The 19,100-nt window shown below is 37.6% G+C and overlaps 1 protein-coding gene across 2 annotated transcripts; it reads left to right on the top strand.

Annotated features, from left to right (window-relative positions):
* The first annotated feature begins 205 nt into the window (after positions 1 to 205).
* Positions 206 to 18,569, top strand: LOC101735819 (uncharacterized). Of its 2 annotated transcripts, none has more exons than XM_012697220.3 (4): positions 206 to 704; positions 2,622 to 2,855; positions 4,566 to 4,679; positions 13,761 to 18,569. In XM_012697220.3, exons 1-4 carry the CDS (start codon positions 567 to 569, stop codon positions 14,322 to 14,324), a joined length of 1,050 nt encoding a protein of 349 aa, XP_012552674.1. In that variant the 5' UTR covers positions 206 to 566; the 3' UTR covers positions 14,325 to 18,569. The 2 variants fall into 2 exon arrangements, with proteins under 2 accessions (XP_012552674.1, XP_004921658.1); XM_004921601.4 differs by having other exon boundaries at positions 208 to 704; positions 2,607 to 2,855.
* The last annotated feature ends 531 nt before the right edge of the window (positions 18,570 to 19,100 follow it).

The raw sequence follows: 19,100 nt of genomic DNA on the forward strand, positions 1-19,100 counted from the left end.
TAAATACTACTCGATTTTTATTTGTTATTATAGGTCTGTTCTATTTCACTATTAAAAAATAATAAAAAATAAAAAAAAATAAGAAACTGTGCTCTTTCGGTAGAGTCATAGGGTAGAGCACACCTACGCCTCTTTCGGTAGAGTCATAGGGTAGAGCACACCTACGCCCGACTTCACTTATAAAAATTGAATGACCACTGTCAAAACTCAGATGTCAAATTTTCCAAGTTTCGTCCGTATTACGAGTGAGTATGCGGACGCTTAATATTCTGCAACAAAGATTTTAAAATAATAGTCCGAAAAAGTTTTAATACCGTTTTTACTAGTAAAGATATTTGGTTACGGTGTAAAATAATTTATGTAAAATACTACATAACGATATAAGTTACCATTAAAATTGAATTCAAAATCTGAGAACATGTTTGCGGTGTCTTGTGTCTGTTATTGATTTATTTTATTTATAAAAACTATATATTTAGGAATGTAGAGTTAAAGTCCGTTAAATCTACAAATGGACAATAAGGAGAAAATAAAGCGGGTGCATTAAAAATGAGAATGTGCTCAAAATGAAAACTAAAAGTTTCTTGGTATTTTCAACGTCTGTATTCGCGATCAGCATATTCCTGATAGTATTTCATTCGCAGCCTCCACAGTCCATACAGAGTATTGTCACACAGACACATCAACACATCAAGGACTTTCAGGTAATTTGATATCTGTTTGTATCATTAATAGTAAAAGTTATATATTAATAAATAAATAAAATAAAGTAAGTTTGTGTAGTCTAAAATATTTCATGTTTTTTATATTCTAAGAAAACGTTAACATAATTATAAAGTATTAATATAATCATATAATACGTTAAAAAACATATTGAAATTTAAGGTCTAAATATGTTTAATCGATATTTAAATTTCTGAGATGAAACTTAAAATATACATATTTTTAGATAGACAGTTTTTTTTTTTTTGGAAAGTACTATTCATCACAATATTCACATGTTAACGAATAATGCCTTAGTAGTCCTTGACCATGAAAAGTGTAAAGTTCCTATTTAAAAACATCAGAATAAAACAGAATTAAAATGAGTTTTTATTATGTCCATATCTTGGGAAAATGAAGCAAATACTTTGTGTCCAAAATCAGCAGCGAGACTTAGAATCATAAAGCAGAAAAATATTCTTTATAAAGAGCATATAAAATAAGTGAAATTAAAATATTGTCATTTTGCCGTAAAGTATCTTAATAGCATTTTGTGGAATGAATAGCATTTTATGCCATACCATTAACAGGCAGATAAGCATGTTGCCCAACTGATGGAAATTGATCATGATTGCTTTTGGATATTATCATAACTAGGGCTACACATATGCTGCTTCATATATTTTTGATCTTAATAAATGATTATATGCCACAGCTCAGATCCAAACTAGACGTCAATTTAGTGTAGTCAGTGTTTTTGTGTAGATGTTTTGAGAATAGAGCCTAATTAATAAAATTTTCATTATTCAATATTTATATAAATACAATCAACGAAGGAAAACTTCAAAGAATACAGAAATCTGACTTAAGTCTGAAGATCATTAGCAATTGTTAACTTAACAAAAAAAAAAAAACTATAAACAAATCATTACATTGAGATGATGATTCAAGGTAAAGTGGCTGAGTAAAAAATTTAACATATTGTTTCATGTAGAATGAAAAAATAACAGTGTATGCCATCTCATTAAGGTATTGTGTTGGTGTTTAAAAGAAAAGTTTTTATGCTTAAACTTAAAATATTTTGTATATAAAATGTAGGTTCATTAGTTTGTTTGTGTTTTTGGTGTTCAAATGTATGAGTGAATTGATCCACAACAAACCTTGGCTGGTCAAAAAAGATTCTGTTATAGTACCATCTACTTAACATGGGTTTATTTATTGGTTATATATAATATGCTATTATGAGCTCAAACCAGTGAACTAGTAAAAGTGTAAAAAAAGTGCAGAAAATGGTTATACATGTAAAACACAACTAGATTGAATAGAATTTTATGTATAATATATTAAGTTTTAAAGCAAGATGTGGATATACTTGAAAACGTATATAAAAAAACACGTGTGGCACTCGAGGACTGCCGCGGTAAAGCTATTGCATGGAATTTTTCATAATTTAATATTAAAACAATAATAAAATAAGACCACGCTATATTTATAAATATTAAGTGTCCCCTTCACACTCATAAGCTAGACCGCGCGAGAGAGAGAGATGGGCAGACTTTTCATGATGCGCATGTAGTGTGACGTCACGCCACGCGCTTATTCACAAACAGTACACAATCGCAACGTGTGAATGTGTTGAACGCGAGCTACATGGTAGGCGGAGTGAGGGGTGTAAGGTTTTTTTCGTAACGGAATTTCATGATTCCGCTCTCAAGCCGCGCTCAAGGCCCGCGATAAAATCTATACAATAGCTTAAAAATTGTGGAGTTTTTACATATAAAAGGGCTAGTATAATTTATCTGACCACAGCTCTTGCTTAAGTAATAGGAAAGAGTGTTATACATACAAACCCTGATAATTGAAGATCATCAACCATTAAAAACAGTAATATGAAAACAGAGTAGGTGGTTTTGTCTCAGGAGAATCTCCGGGATGTGGAAGAGAGCAACCTCGTCCAAGAGGACAGGTACGAAAAGTTGGTCGGCCTTGGAAGCCACGTGGAGCCCTGGAAGAACTGCACCAAGCCTGTGCTTCTGACTTACGCTCGCGGCGACCAACACGCGCAAGTCGTGGGCTTCGTGCGAGCCGCTGCCAAACTACCTTATACAATACTACTATACAACCTGGGTCTTAAATCTTATTCATTGACAGTGGTGAGTAATACTCTACTTATTATTGTTTAAAATAATTTCGAAGTTGTTAATTAGCCCATTAATCTTAACATTTGAAACAATTTGCAAGGTGTATTTCCTAGATGCATGACTGACACTACTGACTGTTGATAGGGTAATTTGACCAGAAACTGTTCAACTTCTTTTATCGTTGGCTTTAGAGAGGGATAGACTGATCCGGCCACAGATCAATTCTCAAAATATGTAATATAGGAAACGTCAAAGGGAAGATGTTCAGGTGAACAGGTGCCATTGCTCAGTCACCGACGATGATCCGAATACCGTTTCGATCAGAACTTGCTTAGATGAGTGAATGAGCTCACGGTCTACCCGGTGTTTGTGGGTTACCAGAGTCGATAGACATCAACAACGTAATTGGCAACACCTACTACACTTGCTACATGCGTTCTGTCTCAGTTCTATAGTATAACGCCTGTCTCAGCATTAAGACCGGAACACGTTACTGCTTCGCGGAAGAAATAGGAAGGGTGGTGGAACCTACGCGTTTACGCTGGCTATCACCAGAAAACTTATATTTGCGCAAGCTTAACATGTAAATGACATTAGCGCCATTCAAGTTTTTGCCGGTTTTCTTCTAGACTATCGCTTTCATTGTAGCAAAAGGCATTAAAAGTACAAACGTAATAATAGCTAAGTTATTCTTGCGACAGTTTATAGAGGCTTAATCGATTATGAATAATATTTTCAAACATTGCTACCGATCGCATTCACATAACTACATAATATGATTGTATTTAGTAAATAACCTTGATGTGAGGTCGCACTATTGTGTAGAGTTGTAATTATAACAAAGGAGGCGTGAAGCCATTAAAACTATTATTGTCAACTAAACGCGCTACTATTGAATATAACCATTCATTTTTTTAGAAATGTATTATACTTAATTTGAACTAAACTCTAATCTAGAGTCTAGGATGTTTATCTAGAGTCTAGATCTCTGCGTAAAGTATGTACGCAACGTATCATCGAGATGTCTATCAGCTTTTATTTTTTATTGCTTAGATGGGTGGACGAGCTCACAGCCCACCTGGTGTTAGGTGGTTACTGGAGCCCATAGACATCTACGATGTAAATGCGCCACCCACCTAGATATATAAGTGCTAAGGTCTCAGTATAGTTATAACGGCTGCCCCGCCCTTCAAACCGAAACGCATTACTGCTTCACGGCAGAAATAGGTAGGGCGGTGGTACCTACCCGCGCGGACTCACAAGAGGTCCTACCACCAGTAATTACGCAAATTATAATTTTGCGGGTTTGATTTTTATTACACGATGTTATTTCTTCACCGTGGAAGTCAATCGTGAACATTTGTTGAGTACGTATTTCATTAGAAAAATTGTTACCCGCCTGAGATTCGAACACCGGTGCATCGTTCAACACTAATGCACCGGACGTCTTATCCTTTAGGCCACGACGATTTTATATAGTGTATCACCATATTCATATTAGAGGTGTTTGGAGATGAGGTGTAGAGGTTAAGGGAATGGCACAAGGGCTAAGTGTAGAAGCGCTTGTCCAGCCCCGCTATGAAGAACTGGGATGGATAGGACAGTTCTCAGCAGTTTAGGGGAAGAGTTACACATGGTACCGCTATCGCGCTAAAACACCCGAAACCTGTGCGTCAATGTCAATTTAAATATCACACTTAGATGTTTTTGTTGCTTACACAGGTATCGAATTATTGCAATTCTTCAAAGTGCGCCATCATCGACTTCGACTTGGACGCCTTTCCGTCGCACGTCAGTGACGAGAGCATATACGCGTTTAGGCCTCTCATCATACAGGTAATTACTTATGGCTTCTTTGTTTTACTGTACTGTCAAAGAAGTTGGTAGTGAATTCCGTTCTCTACACTTGCATCCAAAGTTTCGATTCGATTTTTTATTTATTTATTTATTGCTTAGATGGGTGGACGAGCTCACAGCCCACCTGGTGTTAAGTGGTTACCAGATCTTGTGCATTTAAGGCACGTTTCATAGTTCTTCGCTGCGAACGAATGAACTCTAATATTAAATCTAAATGAAAAGGTCACAACAGCCTGTGCCGGTTGCACAATGATTTATGTACGGTTGCCAAAAAACGCACCAAGGCCGCCATCCAACACGAATACAATGTACGGTTTCCCTGTATGTGTCCGCAATCAAAACCATAACACAATATAATATGTCCGCAACATTAATGGAATACGGTTCTCATTCTCTCAACAAAGTGGGAATGAGTTGCTCGCTCAGGGCATTTCAATATTGCAATAATTGTTACGTTATAATACTCATTGTAAAAATGAATATTGAAAAAAAAAACTAATATAAAAAATAAAAATAAAAGACATGCCCGCTGAGTTTCTTGCCAGTTCTTCTCAGGACGGAGATTACTCGCGTCGTACGATGCGGTTACACAGACTTTCAACAGAGGCTGGTACCAATTTCTCTTAACACGTTGACTGCCGTATAGGTCACCGGGGCCCTACATGGCGCACTGAAGTAATTATGTCGATTTTTGTCACGAAGCGCCTGGATTGCCTAACTTTGCCTCCTTTTGTTTGTTATAATATGTTTTAGTCTTTTAGGTCTCTTAGAAATATATTAATTCTCAGTATCTTCAAATTCGTTTTTCCAGAGACTACTAAATATTCCGTCGCCTTAGTAAAAAGATCGAAGAGAGAAATCGACATAATTACTTCAGTGCGCCACGTAGAGCACCGGTGACCTACACGGCAGTCAATGTGTTAAGAAATACGTTTCTAATACACGTATTCATGAAATACTTCCAAGATAAAGTGCATTATAAGAAATGCGTATTTGCCAACTAATATTGAATAAAGTGTTTAGTTAAACAAAAAGTTAAGCAGTTTATAAGTCTATTTTATTTATTTATTTATAACTTTATATACTTGACAGTATAAAGACGGATTATAATATTATTATTAAAATTATATACTAATTAATACTATTTATAAATAACTATCTGACCCAGCAAACTTCGTACTGCCTCAATTTATACTATATACTATAATATAATATATAATATATAATATAATATTATAAAGAGGAAAGATTTGTTTGTTTGTTTGTATTGAATAGGCTCCGTAACTACTGAACCGATTTGAAAAATTCTTTCACTGTTTGGAAGCTACACTATTCCCGAGTGACATAGGCTATAATCTTTTTTGAAAAAAATTAGGGATCCTTACTAAAACTCCAATAATGTAACCCAAAGTGTAAAAAAATTACCTAAAATATTCTTTACATCGCGTGCCTTGCGACAATTATTGATGATAGAATAAAATAATGTACTACGAATTTGTAAAACACATTATTATTTACAAAAAGTGTCGCGACAGCATATGTCTAACAGCCTGGCCACGGGACATTCGCCGATACGAATATTCGCGCGGTGCGAACGGCGAAGCGTCTAGCGACTAAAACAAGCGCATAGAAATGTACCTAACAAGCCACGCGCACCGGCGACCGGCGAAGCGACCGGCGAAATGTACCGAGCGAATCGCGCGATGCGGCGGGCGAGCAAAACAAATGCATGAATACGGACGGCGCGAGCCACGGAGTCGAGCGGTAGTCGCGGCGAATAGTGCAGTGATTAAATGAGTTTAGTTGTTTTCGCCGCGAAAAATTAACGCCGAAATTTTTATATTTTTTATTTATTTTTTATTTTATATTTTTAAAGTCGTCGTGGCCTAACGGACGTCCGGTGCAATCGTGTTGAGCGATGCACCGGTGTTCGAATATCAGGCGGGTACCAATTTTTGTAATGAAATACGTACTCAACAACACTCAACGTTCACGATTGATTTCCACGGTGAAGGAATAAAATCGTGTGATAAAAATGAAATCTTCAAAATAATAATTTGCGTAATTACTGGGGGTGGGACCTCTTGTGAGTCCGCGCGGGTGGGTACTACCACCCTGCCTATTTCTGCCGTGAAGTAGTAATGCGTTTCGGTTTGAAGGGTGAGGCAGCCATTATAACTATACTTGAGACCTTAGAACTTATATCTCAAGGTGGGTGGCGCATTTACGTTGTGGATGTCTATGGGCTCCAGTAACCACTTAACACAAGGTGGGCTGTGAGCTCGTCCACCCATCTAAGCAATAAAAAAATAAAATAGCTGAAATACTAGCTAGACCAGCTATTTGGAAGTCTAGCCACCCAAAGTATTTCTCGTACTTCTTGTGGAATTCTCCATCTATAGGTATACTCCGATTCTTATTCAAATCATGTACTTCACAATCTTTTCCAAATAATAGGTCCTGAACCAAAAAACTATTAATTTGTAAGCAATATCGAGATAATTTCGATATAGACATTTCGCTGTCGGACTTCCTTACTAGTCGCGGCGGCGAACGTGAGTACCCGTGGCCTGCAAACGGTGCTGCGCGAATGGTCGCCTCGCCCACCGCTTCGCTGTTCGCACCGCCGATCCCCGTGGCCAGGCCGTAAATGAGTTTAGTTGTTTTCGCCGCGAAAAATTAACGCCGAATTTTTTTTATTTTTTATTTATTTTTTTATTTATATTTTTAAAGTCGTCGTGGCCTAACGGACGTCCGGTGCAATCGTGTTGAGCGATGTACCGGTGTTCGAATATCAGGCGGGTACCAATTTTTGTAATGAAATACGTACTCAACAAATGTTCACGATTGATTTCCACGGTGAAGGAATAACATCGTGTAATAAAAATGAAATCCTCAAAATTATAATTTGCGTAATTACTGGTGGTAGGACCTCTTGTGAGTCCACACGGGTCGGTACTACCACCCTGCCTATTTCTGCCGTGAAGCAGTAATGCGTTTCGGTCTGAAGGGTGGGGCAGCCGTTGTAACTATACTGAGATCTTAGAACTTATATTATTATCTCAAGGTGGGTGGCGCATTTAAGTTTTACGGGGAGGATTCAGTGCTTTCCGTGTTTTGTATCACGTGTCTATAGCATCTGGAGTGAATTCTTCGGCATTTTCTCAGCGCTATCTACTTGTCTTGCTTCAAACGAGCTTTGCGAAAGAGTTTAGCGGCGACTGGCTATTCTGGCGTGACTGATCGCCACACACTGCATGTACGGTTATGTTGCAAGAGTAAGTTCCGAATCGGAAACAATTTGTTCATTTGGTTTGATAATGGTCGTGATAAGGCGTACGAGCACGAGATTACCTACTATCGGTTTTAACGCAGCGATATTTCATGCATTTCGTGCATCTAGGCAAGGTTATTTGCTTACACTAGTTTTACACGTGACTACGATCTCGCTGGGTATCTGTAAAGTAGTGACAGCATTGGTTGTAGAACCTCTTGTGAGTCCGCACGGGTAAGTACCACCACCTCGCCTATATGCCGTGAGGCAGTAATGCGTTTCGGTTTGAAGGGTGGGGCAGCCGTTATAACTATACTGAGACCTTAGCACTTATATCTCAAGGTGGGTGGCGCGTTTACGTTGCGGATGTCTATGGGCTCCAGTAACCACTTAACTCCAGGTGGGCTGTGAGCTCTTTCACCCAACTAAGCAACAAAAAAAGAATGACAAAACAATTATAGTTAAAAAGATAAACTAAAAACTGCCGTTAAAAGAAAATAAATTCAAACAGTTTAATTCGTTTTGTACATGCCATCTGTACAAATCGACCACCATTACGATTCAAGGGAAAGCATGTTTTGTTTCATTCTTCAGCCTTCCAAGCTCTACTAGCTTCGCTGATAATTTTAATAGCATTGTTTGACTGTCACATTCTGCTACGCCAACACAAATACATAGATTCTCCGACTAGATAGTCAAGTGTATTCAGAGAAACAGATAACGCACAATTTAATAATAATAATACTAGCGAAACATCACCTTATATTGGAAAGTGTTACAATTAGCCTCATTGTCAGTTGCATGTTTTTATCAGTAACTACTTTAAATATTACAAATTACGTGTTACAAAAATCCCCGTAAAAATAAAATTAATTATCGAAGACAAAATCTTTGTCAACCCTACCTACGTACCTATTTTATATAACTAGAGGTCCCGCAGTAGTCGAAATTCGACTATAATTAATTGGAATTGTAAGTTTGTACACTATTAGGATTGTATTTTATACTTCTATAAACACAAATTTCGCCAAGGCGATTCTATAAAAAAATATGAATAAAGAAAACAATATTTAATTTATTCTCAATTTGACCACAGACTTCAAGAACAAAAGTTTGACAATAAATAGTATGCATGCGTGTGTGCGTCAAATACATGGTATGTAGTGTGTGTAATGTTTTCTTTATTGATTTAATGTATCTTTTATGCATTATTTTAAAAAATATTAGAATTGTGCACTTCTTCTCTATATTCTCTATAAGTGTAGAAAATTTCATACTCCTCCGTCCGCGCAATTTTCGTAAAAAGGGATACAAAGTTTTTGCTTCACGTATTAATATATAGATAATTGTTTACTTTAATACCTTGTTTTTCTATTTTTCATTCATAACTGTTGGCTACCTCAATACAAGGATGTCATTATACTCAAGTACTTGTCGTACTTGTCAAAATTTTAAGTAGAAATGTAGGTACAATCTGCGTAGTCTACTCTTTAATTTTACTGAAATAGGTTTTGCACATCAGTGAAAATAATATTTTTGTTTGGGGTAAGTTATACAGCTTTACAACGGTTCTTAAATATTGTGAATGGACTCGTTAAAAGGCCCCATTTAACCTTCTTTCGACTTTACGGATAGTTTTGTAACACCCGGTATGATGTCATCCACGTACGTAAGTCCTATCAACCTGAATAAATACGGGGGTAATAACAATTTCAAAATAATTTAAATCAGGTATTTGAAATATAACTGTTGGTTATGATACGGCAAGAATCAGTAAGTTTTAATCTGTTGTTTGTTATCGTAACAAGTGGGGTGATAACAACCCGTGCGGGCTCTCATCGCGCCTTACCACTAGTGTTGACAATAATGACACACCAAGCAATCCAGAGCCCTAATGCCGCGGCTGCGTCCTGGTAAAGCGATTAATCATCAAAATGTCAAATTACTACAAACTTTGAAGACGAAAATTTTCTAAAAAAACACAATTTTTTCCCCTTGTGCATAGATAGGTATTTAGTGCCAGCCAGTCATTAGAATCTGGTTAACAGAAAGAGCAATATTAAGCATTTATATTTTTATCTTTATAACAACTCGATAAACTGATTGTTTTATGTCATTGTTATTATATTTTATTTTTAATAGTTACTTTTGCGATAATTTTTAGAATAACACTTCTTTTTATCATTTAAAATTATCAAGAGACTACAAGAGACATGAATTCGAATGAAAACAAAAAGTACATTTTTTGCTTCTTCTATTAGGATCAGAATATCACTTTCAAGTTAGCTGGAATTGTTGTAGTATTTTATAAGCCGTGCCCTCTGATTGCGTGGCACGCGTGACACAATAGAGCTACGCGCGCGATACAAATCTTGTTTAAATAATCAAGTAGAATCGATCACAGATACTTTGAATGAGATAACAGAAAGGCGAATGAACTGAACAAAGGCTAGACGATCTTTTATACATCTCCCGCCCTCAATCGGAAGACGGAGATGCAGACATAATGCTGCTACTTTCAGATTATTCATCCGTAGTAAGAGTGCCCTCACTTGTTGTCACTAATTCGAATTGTTACCATACATCATGTCTATCAGATCGTCGTGTGTCAATACTCATAAATGCGAAGTCGGGAGGTGAACTGGAATATCCAGGCATTTACCTAATAGTGCGGCTGAAAACAATCGTATTAGACTTGGGTATAATTTAGCTGTCTGGGTCATTTGCCTGACCTAAAAGACAAAATCGATTCAACCCAGCGCCTAAAAGTCGAAGGCTTGTTTGAAGTTTGCTGTGGCGTTGCGTCGTGGCTCAGCTAATACTACGTAGAGCGATCCTATTCTGGGGCAAGTGGTGCGTGAGCATTGCATATTATTGTGTTTGTTACCAATTTAGGAAACTAGGGCTTCCTATACTCTATACAAAGGAAAAATCCTCAATGATCTTTGAAATTCGAAGATGTATCATAAATTTTATTCTTAAAGTCCTTCAATCTTGAAGTTGGTGACGAATTTATAATTACTAGAGGTCCCGCAGTAGTCGAAATTCGACTATAATTCATTGGAAATGTAAGTTTGTACACTATTATGATTGAATTTAAAATTATATAATCACAAATTTCGCCAAGACTACATTATAAAAAATATTAACCAAGACAAACAATATTTAATCTCAATTTGACAACAGACGTCAAGAACAAAAGTTTGACAATAAATAGTATGCATGCGTGTGTGCGTCAAATACATGGTATGTAGTGTGTGTAATGTTTTCTTTATTGATTTAATGTATCTTTTATGCATTATTTTAAAAGAATATTAGCATTGTGCACTTCTTCTCTATATTCTCTATAAGTGTGGAAAATTTCATACTCCTCCGTCCGCGCAAATTTCGTAAAAAGGGATACAAAGTTTTTGCTTCACCTATTAATATATAGATTGGAGTAATCTATACTTCACAAGAATAAAGTTTATAACTATAGGTATTTAAATTTTTTGTTGGTGATTGAGAGGGGTGCTTTCTTTCTTTCCCAAAGAACGTGTCAGTATCACATTTCTGTGTGAAGTAAGTCTTGAAGCCTTCACTTGTTTACGCTCTCCGTTGCATGCGTGCCGATAATTAAAAAATTTCGTTTCCAACTTATTCCTTATCGGATTTTAGTTCTGTTTGCTTCGGTCGTCTTTATTAATATTTAGGCTTTTCCTTACGAAATATGGCCGGTGGTATTTTAACCCGCACGTATTGAATTTAAGTCTAGTTAAGTAAGTTCTTACTGGTGGTAGGACCTCTTGTGAGTCCGCACGGGTAGGTACCACCACCCTGCCTATTTCTGCCGTGAAGCAGTAATGCGTTTCGGTTTGAAGGGTGGGGCAGCCGTTGTAACTATAATTGAGACCTTAGAACTTATATCTCAAGGTGGGTGGCGCATTTACGTTGTAGATGTCTATGGGCTCCAGTAACCACTTAACACCAGGTGGGCTGTGAGCTCGTCCACTCATCTAAGCAATAAAAAAAAAAAAACTGCCTCAAATCACAAGTTTCTATTCTTCGACTCTACGTTTTATTCGTCGTTGCCTAAGATGCCCGGTGTACTCGTACTACACCTGTCACTTCCCCATCTTACCTATTTCGTGAAATACATTCCGTTTTGACGGGTGAGACAATTGTTATACAATACTGTTGAGACTTTGACCTTATCTATATATCTATACTAATATAACTATCTATACTAATATATAAATCTACAGCGGTTTTTACGGATGTTCCGTTATAACTACTGAACCATGCATCTGATTGATTTGAAACTTGGTATAATGTAGAAAATGCATTTACCTACTTAATGGATAGGCTAATATTTGTATGATTGTTGGAGTTGATTGAGTGTTGGAATGTTGAACCTAATAATAATGACAATTAATAGTAATGTTAATATGAAATACCCAGCGAAGCGGGCGAGTACGGCTAGTGTTTTTATATGTTCCGGTAGCAAATTAACATCAGATGGACTATAAAATCGTTTGCCCGTTCAGAGTTATTGTTTGAACGACATACTATATTACAATTTGCGCTATGATGTCATATCTCAAATTTTGTGGCGCGTCGTTCTTATCATGGTATCTATGGGTTTGAGTCACCGCTGCACACGCTTGCGCAATTCAGCACCTGTTGTGGTGGATAGATCGCACAACTTTCCTTAGTACATTTTTTTTATTGCCTGGATGGGTGGACGATCTCACAGCCCACCAGTATAGTTACAACGGCTGCCTCACTCTTCAAACCGAAACGCATTACTGCTTCACGGCAGAATTAAGCAGGGTGGTGGTTCCTACCCGTGCGGACTCACAAGAGGTCCTACCACCAGTAACATATAAAACGTTATGGTTATTGTATCGGGTTATTTATTACACTGCTCCAGCACTCCAAGTTATTATTACACTGCTCGTTACGTTGGTCGTAAACAGCGTACCGGCTTTAAGCCCCAAGTGGATGTATAAGTTTATTAAAGATTATTAAATACCAACTGGATAAAAATCTGGCATTCTTTACAAACTTATGTCGTTTCATTTCTTTAATGACATTAGCAATCACGGAATATAATAGTAGTGTTACATTTTTTTATTTAATTATAACGTTATTATGTATTTTGTACTTAAAGGCGACCAATATAATAATTAGACGCGTTAGACTCCGCGGTTTTACACACTTTGAATGTGAATTAATAAATTTGAATCGTCGATGTGTTGCTGCGTAAAAACACAAATTGGCGAATTCGGTCATAGTTGATTATCGTAGCAGAATAGACATGAGGTTGCCCCAATAATAAGATTTACCATAGTAAAAAAGACCTTTTGTGTTAGGTAACCCAGGCAATAAATTATCTTGGTGCGAAATGATATCCAAATCCGTTTGGTCACTTTTTCGTGGCGGAGTAACAGACATACATACAAAAATTCACATTTATTATATTAGTATAAATATAATAAATAACAAAATAAAATTATTTTATTCTGTTTTTAAATACCTAAATAACATTTTTTTTTGTTCGTACGATACGTCAGTCGGGACGTGCCAAACATTTTTATCTAGTACCTACGTCATTCTCGCAAATTCGTTTAATTTGGCACGAGAATATGAAATATATGGTTCGTCTGTTACTAAGTATATTGACCTCATTCTTCGTGACTTGGGCGTACGACGGTATTAAATAATAAGACGTCGTATTTTTAAATTTCTGTAACGCAGTCCGATTGTAGACGCAGAACATTTTAGTAGTTGTGTTGTGATTCCAGCACGCGTTGAGCCGCGTCGGCGGGGTGATATTCAGCGAGCCGTCACTCCGCTGGGCGGGCTCGGCGGGCGCGCTGGGCGGCGTGTGGGAGCGCGCGCGCGCGTCCCGCGTGGGCGTGGTGGCGTGGCCGCGCCGGGCCGCCGTCACCTCGCTCACGCACCCACGCATGTTCCACTACTTCCACGCGGACGTCGACGACTTCCTGTTCGTGCAGATGCTGGACGTCTCCAAGCTGGTGGTGGCCGAGACGCCCGCCCTTCCGGACGTGATGCGGCCCTGGATCCAGTGCGCGCTCACCGTCGAGTGCATCATGCCGATCGGAGCGCAGTCCGCGGGCTGTCGGTTCGACAAGAAGCCGCAGTACAGGTACTCGGGATGTCACGGCCAGGACGCGTCGGCGCTCAGCATCGTGCTGGGACTGCGAGCGGGGTTCGAGGAGGCTCAGTACGCGGGGGGCCGGGCCGCCTGGCGCCGCGAGACTGACGAGGAGGCTCGGCGGGCGCTGTCCGTGCTGCGGAGGAACGCCAGCCTGGCCGACGACACCACCCAGCGCACCGCCGACTGATCACCCGACCACGTCCCACTTCTTACTACTTTATGTTTGTTCCGCAACAAACTGCTCCCCTAGGACGATTGCTTATAATTTAGATAAAGTGATCTGTGATATGCATTGAGATTAAACATTCTTCAGTCGCGGTGCTCCTCTGCGCACCGAGCCTTCATCACGTTGACAATGTTTTCGCTCACCTCGGGACCTTCTATGTTTTATAGACTTTAATGAATCGATAAATCTTAATACGCGTCGTTATATGCACACGACGTGTCTTTTCGAATAACTTATCTATATCTTTCTCGCCGGCCTAAGTGTTAAAAGGTTCTGTAACGCGCAGAACGCGCGAGACGCCTCCTTTCTACGGTTCTTGAGGAGGAAACTTAGCGAACAGTTTGATCGCGTAGAAAAATAGAACAACTTAGATGTGATTATTACAAGAATAAAAGAGACCGTGAGGGTCGTCAGGACTGTGGCAATTGTTGGATACGGAAATACGGTGCAGTAGTCATGAGGATTGTGTGAATGTGCTCATACATTTTCGACTTAAATACTAAAAAAGGTGTCAACGAAAACATTATTGTTATTCTGACCACTCGACGGCGCGACTGTCCTAACGAGAAGGGAGCCAAACAAAACGTGTGCTAAAGATATAAATTGTGATCTCAAATAACAGTTTAGGTATGAGTCAGGCAGCTCCGCCGTAACGATCATCACGTTCAACAAATTAAATAAATAACTACCACACGAAATTGTCGTTTGGTTTGGCCACGTCACGCCACGTCACGTCACGCCACGCCACGCTACGTAATTGTATTGTTAGGATCCAAAAGACATTTTGTTTTATTTTTCGTCCATTACTTTATTTAAGACAAATCACGGCTGTAAGGTTGTGAATTGATATCGTTATAAATATAATTAATTGTTCGTTTAAAATTATATGTGATGAAAATTACTGTGGTGAATTATTATCGAGTGAATGAATGCGCGACTGCAGACAGTACAACTCAACAAGCTCGCGGCGGCCGGCGCTGCGTTGCTCTATAGAACTATAGGAAATGTCCAACCGTTACTTATGTGTGTATAGCTGTGGTCAACTCGCGTCTCAACAAGTTGCCGATTCGTATTTAATATCAGACTCTATGAGAATATATTTAGACGATTACAGATTAAACTTGTTGAACAGTTAAAAATAACCTTGGTTTTTAATAGTAAAATAGTATTCAATGTCCGTGTTTATGTTAGTGACATTTTTAAGAAACTCCGCGCTGACATTTGTTGTTGACATTTTAACTGTTATGTCGACAAGTTCTGAGACGTGAAGTCAGAGTCAAAACAAAAAAAAAGTATTATTGGAATTGTTATCTCGTTTATACACAAATAATGTACAATAAGTATCAAGAAACTGCCATATTAATATCCTCAAATATATATCCAATTATTATTAAATTGACCGGGTATGTTTGGGTGCGTGTGAAGATACAAGATCTCATGTTTTAATTAAATTTAAGTTTTAATTTAAGTAAAGGAATGATTGCTCGGCACAAACGTAAATAAGGCCTCGCCGCTCGACATTATCTTTTCATATGTTATTATTATTGATTGGGGCACGTTATCGAAAGCAAAGTGCAATATGAAAACGCTTTTCAAAATTTAACACTAATTTTCTTATAACGCTTATTGATATTATTTGCGACTATAGACTACAAGACGCGTTCGGTATATGTAAATGTAAACGTGTCTCTAGATGAATTACAAAGCGTAATATGTACTATATCGGATTAAAAGCGCAGTCATAATTGTGCCAGTCTGCGTACACACAGGCCGTTAGATTACTTACTGTTCCCGACCCGAAAATTGAATACCTACGTACCTAAGGGTAAATGGATAACAATAAGCATTCTAAAAAGCTAAACGTTAACAGTTTTATGCGTACAGCAGTCTCTCAGCTCGCTCGTAGAGGCTAGTGTTGCTCTACAAAGCGTCGAGGAAGTTTCGAAGTGATTTCTTAAAAAACGTATTAATCTCTTGACGTATATGACATATACTTGCACATTGTGCAAGTACAAGAAAATCTTCAACTAATTAGCCATAGTACTGGGCAGGAAATAATGCACATCGACCTGTAGAAAGAGACATTCGGCTAATTTCGGCTTTGTAGAGCGTTGTTACTTTCTCACGAAATACTAAAAGTCTGGTATCTATTAAGAGCTGTTAAAATAATTATTGTGAGTTGCTTATTTTGATTATTCTTTTTATTTATTTTTTTATAAAACATTTTTTTTCTTTATGTTATTTCTATAAAATAAAATAAAAACATATATGTTTACGCATTGATTTATTTATTTTGAAAAGTGATATATTCTGACAAAACAATTGTAAAACCTCAATTCCTTCTGATTCATTATCAGTGGTCTTAATGAAGTCAATATAATTGTCGCCTTCAGCCGTATTTATTACCAGTCTATCAGTTTAATTATCTAGAACGTGTTGAAATTTTCGAAACTCATTCTCACATTTAATTGCATGATCGCAAACCTTTTTCCACTCTTCACTCCCAATCATATTTACTTTTTCTGCCAACAATGTTTTTACTGTAGTTAAATTCATAACCACATTTCTAGAGGCTACATAACCATGTAACGGCTTCCCTCTTTTTCCTGCAGATGCCATAGTACAATTCTAAATCATTTAAATTTGCGGGTGTTACCAACTCTCTATATAAATACTGAACTGGACGCATAATCCATCGCATTTGTCGAACGACTGACAAAACCAAAACGTAGCACATGTAGTGTGCGAAAGGGACAATGCTCTACAAAGAAGAATGTCTCTTTCTAGAAGTCGATGTGCATTATTTCTTGCCCATTAACAGTGACAGGATCTATGAATAGTTAATAATTGTTGATTCGCATTTAATCATCGCATCGAGATCGGAACACGGTGTTCATTTGCCAACAAGTGCAACAAAGCTGCTGTCAACTAAATAGATTAGTGCTAAAATAGACTATACGTTTCCCACGGATGGCAGCATCAAAGACTTCATTTCTTCATTTTTAGAAATGACTAGTGTCAGAAATCGGCTGCTTCTTCAACGATGCTGTGAACTTTTTTTTGTGTAGTTAGGTACTTCTAGTTACATTTGAATTTGACAAAAGTGATGTATTTAGTTATTCTTTAGTATTATTGCGGTATATTTAATTATCTAGTCAACTATTTTAAACGTAAAGACAGACCAATTTTCTATATGAATGCCCATTACAGGTGTTTAATTATGTAAAATTTAAACGCAACATTTGCCGATAATCCTGTGTTGTGGCGCGTTATACAATTTGTGTGATTATTTGACCATGAACTTCAACGGCTTTTATATATACTATAATAAACTATTCAGCGTTCTTAATTACGTGACCAGTCTGTAAGTAGTTGTACTAGGTTCAGATCTAATGTATAAAGACAATCCATATAGTACCATAGATCTATCTGGGCGTAGCTCGAATAACCTCTTATGCTATCAGCGAAAAGGTAGAAAAAAAAGTTCTCCCAGTATGGAATGTACCGTTAGTATGGAAACCTTTTCCCGATACCGAGAAAGATACAAATAAATAAATGCAATTAGTTATACGTTAGTTTAAAAAAAATCCTTTAAATAAGCGTCCTTAATAGTTTGACCACTGACGCGTGCCCACGATGCTGCTTCATGCTCTGACAACACAAATTGAAGTGTCACTCAAGGCTGGTTCAGTCGGACCACTGTTACTTTTTGTTTCATTCGGTACTATTTTCATAATAAATTTATAGCATAATAAATATTTATTTGTTTAAATAGATAAAGGTCAGAATAAAGTTTTTGTTAAGTTTACAGGAAAATAAATCGCTTTATGGTTAAAATAATTTAATAACATTAATCTGTACTGTAGTGTATTGGAGGCGTCATAAATCAATCGTTTCAAAAGAGCTGGAATTTATGTTAACTTTAACAAAAAGAAAAAAGGAAACGCGTTTATGAATTGTGAAATTATTATTGAATTACTACTTTTGAAACTTTGTCAATTTTTCTTCAAAAAAGTGTTGCCATAATAAAAATTCGCTTTCGGTAAACGTGCAACGACAACAAACATAGCAATAAGACGTCTTGATAAGGCTGTACGAACTCTTGATTTTGTTAATGCAATTTGTATCTAAATAAAAGGATGCTTTTTAAATACGCATATCCGTAACAAGTGAGATTATTTATTAAACGATAAATAATACTTAAAATTGCTTTTTATTTATGCTCTGTCCCATTTCTTCGGTTTCTTTTTGAAACTTCATCCATAGTGCGTTTCCAGAGATCTTTTTTGCCACGTACCATCCGGCTTTGGAATGAGCTCCCATCCATGGTGTTTCCTGAGCACTGTGACATGTCCTTCTTCAAATGAGGCTTGTGGAGAGTATTAAACAGTAGGCAGCGGCTTGGCTTTGTCCCTGGCATTGCTGAAGTCCACGAAAGACGGTAACCACTCAACATCTGGTGAGCCGTATGCTCGCCTACCTACACGGCAAATTAAAAAAAAGCTGCAAGCAACGGAACGCTTGCTGCAGCAGTACCCTACTTCCGGAGACTTGAGTTTGTAGAGCTGTAGTGCACCGCCGCGAATGAGCAAAGAAACTAAAGTGTTCCAGCGGCGTGCAGCTTGTACCAGGTCTCATCAGGTAGCCCGGTGAGACCGCTGCGTGCTTGTTGCTACTCCGGCCGATGTCCAGGCCGACGGACTTCAGACTAATGGAAGCCGCAAACATAGAAGCGAC

The sequence above is a fragment of the Bombyx mori genome, chromosome 10 (genome assembly GCF_030269925.1).
Source record: "Bombyx mori chromosome 10, ASM3026992v2".
NCBI classification, from domain to species: Eukaryota; Metazoa; Arthropoda; class Insecta; order Lepidoptera; family Bombycidae; genus Bombyx; species Bombyx mori.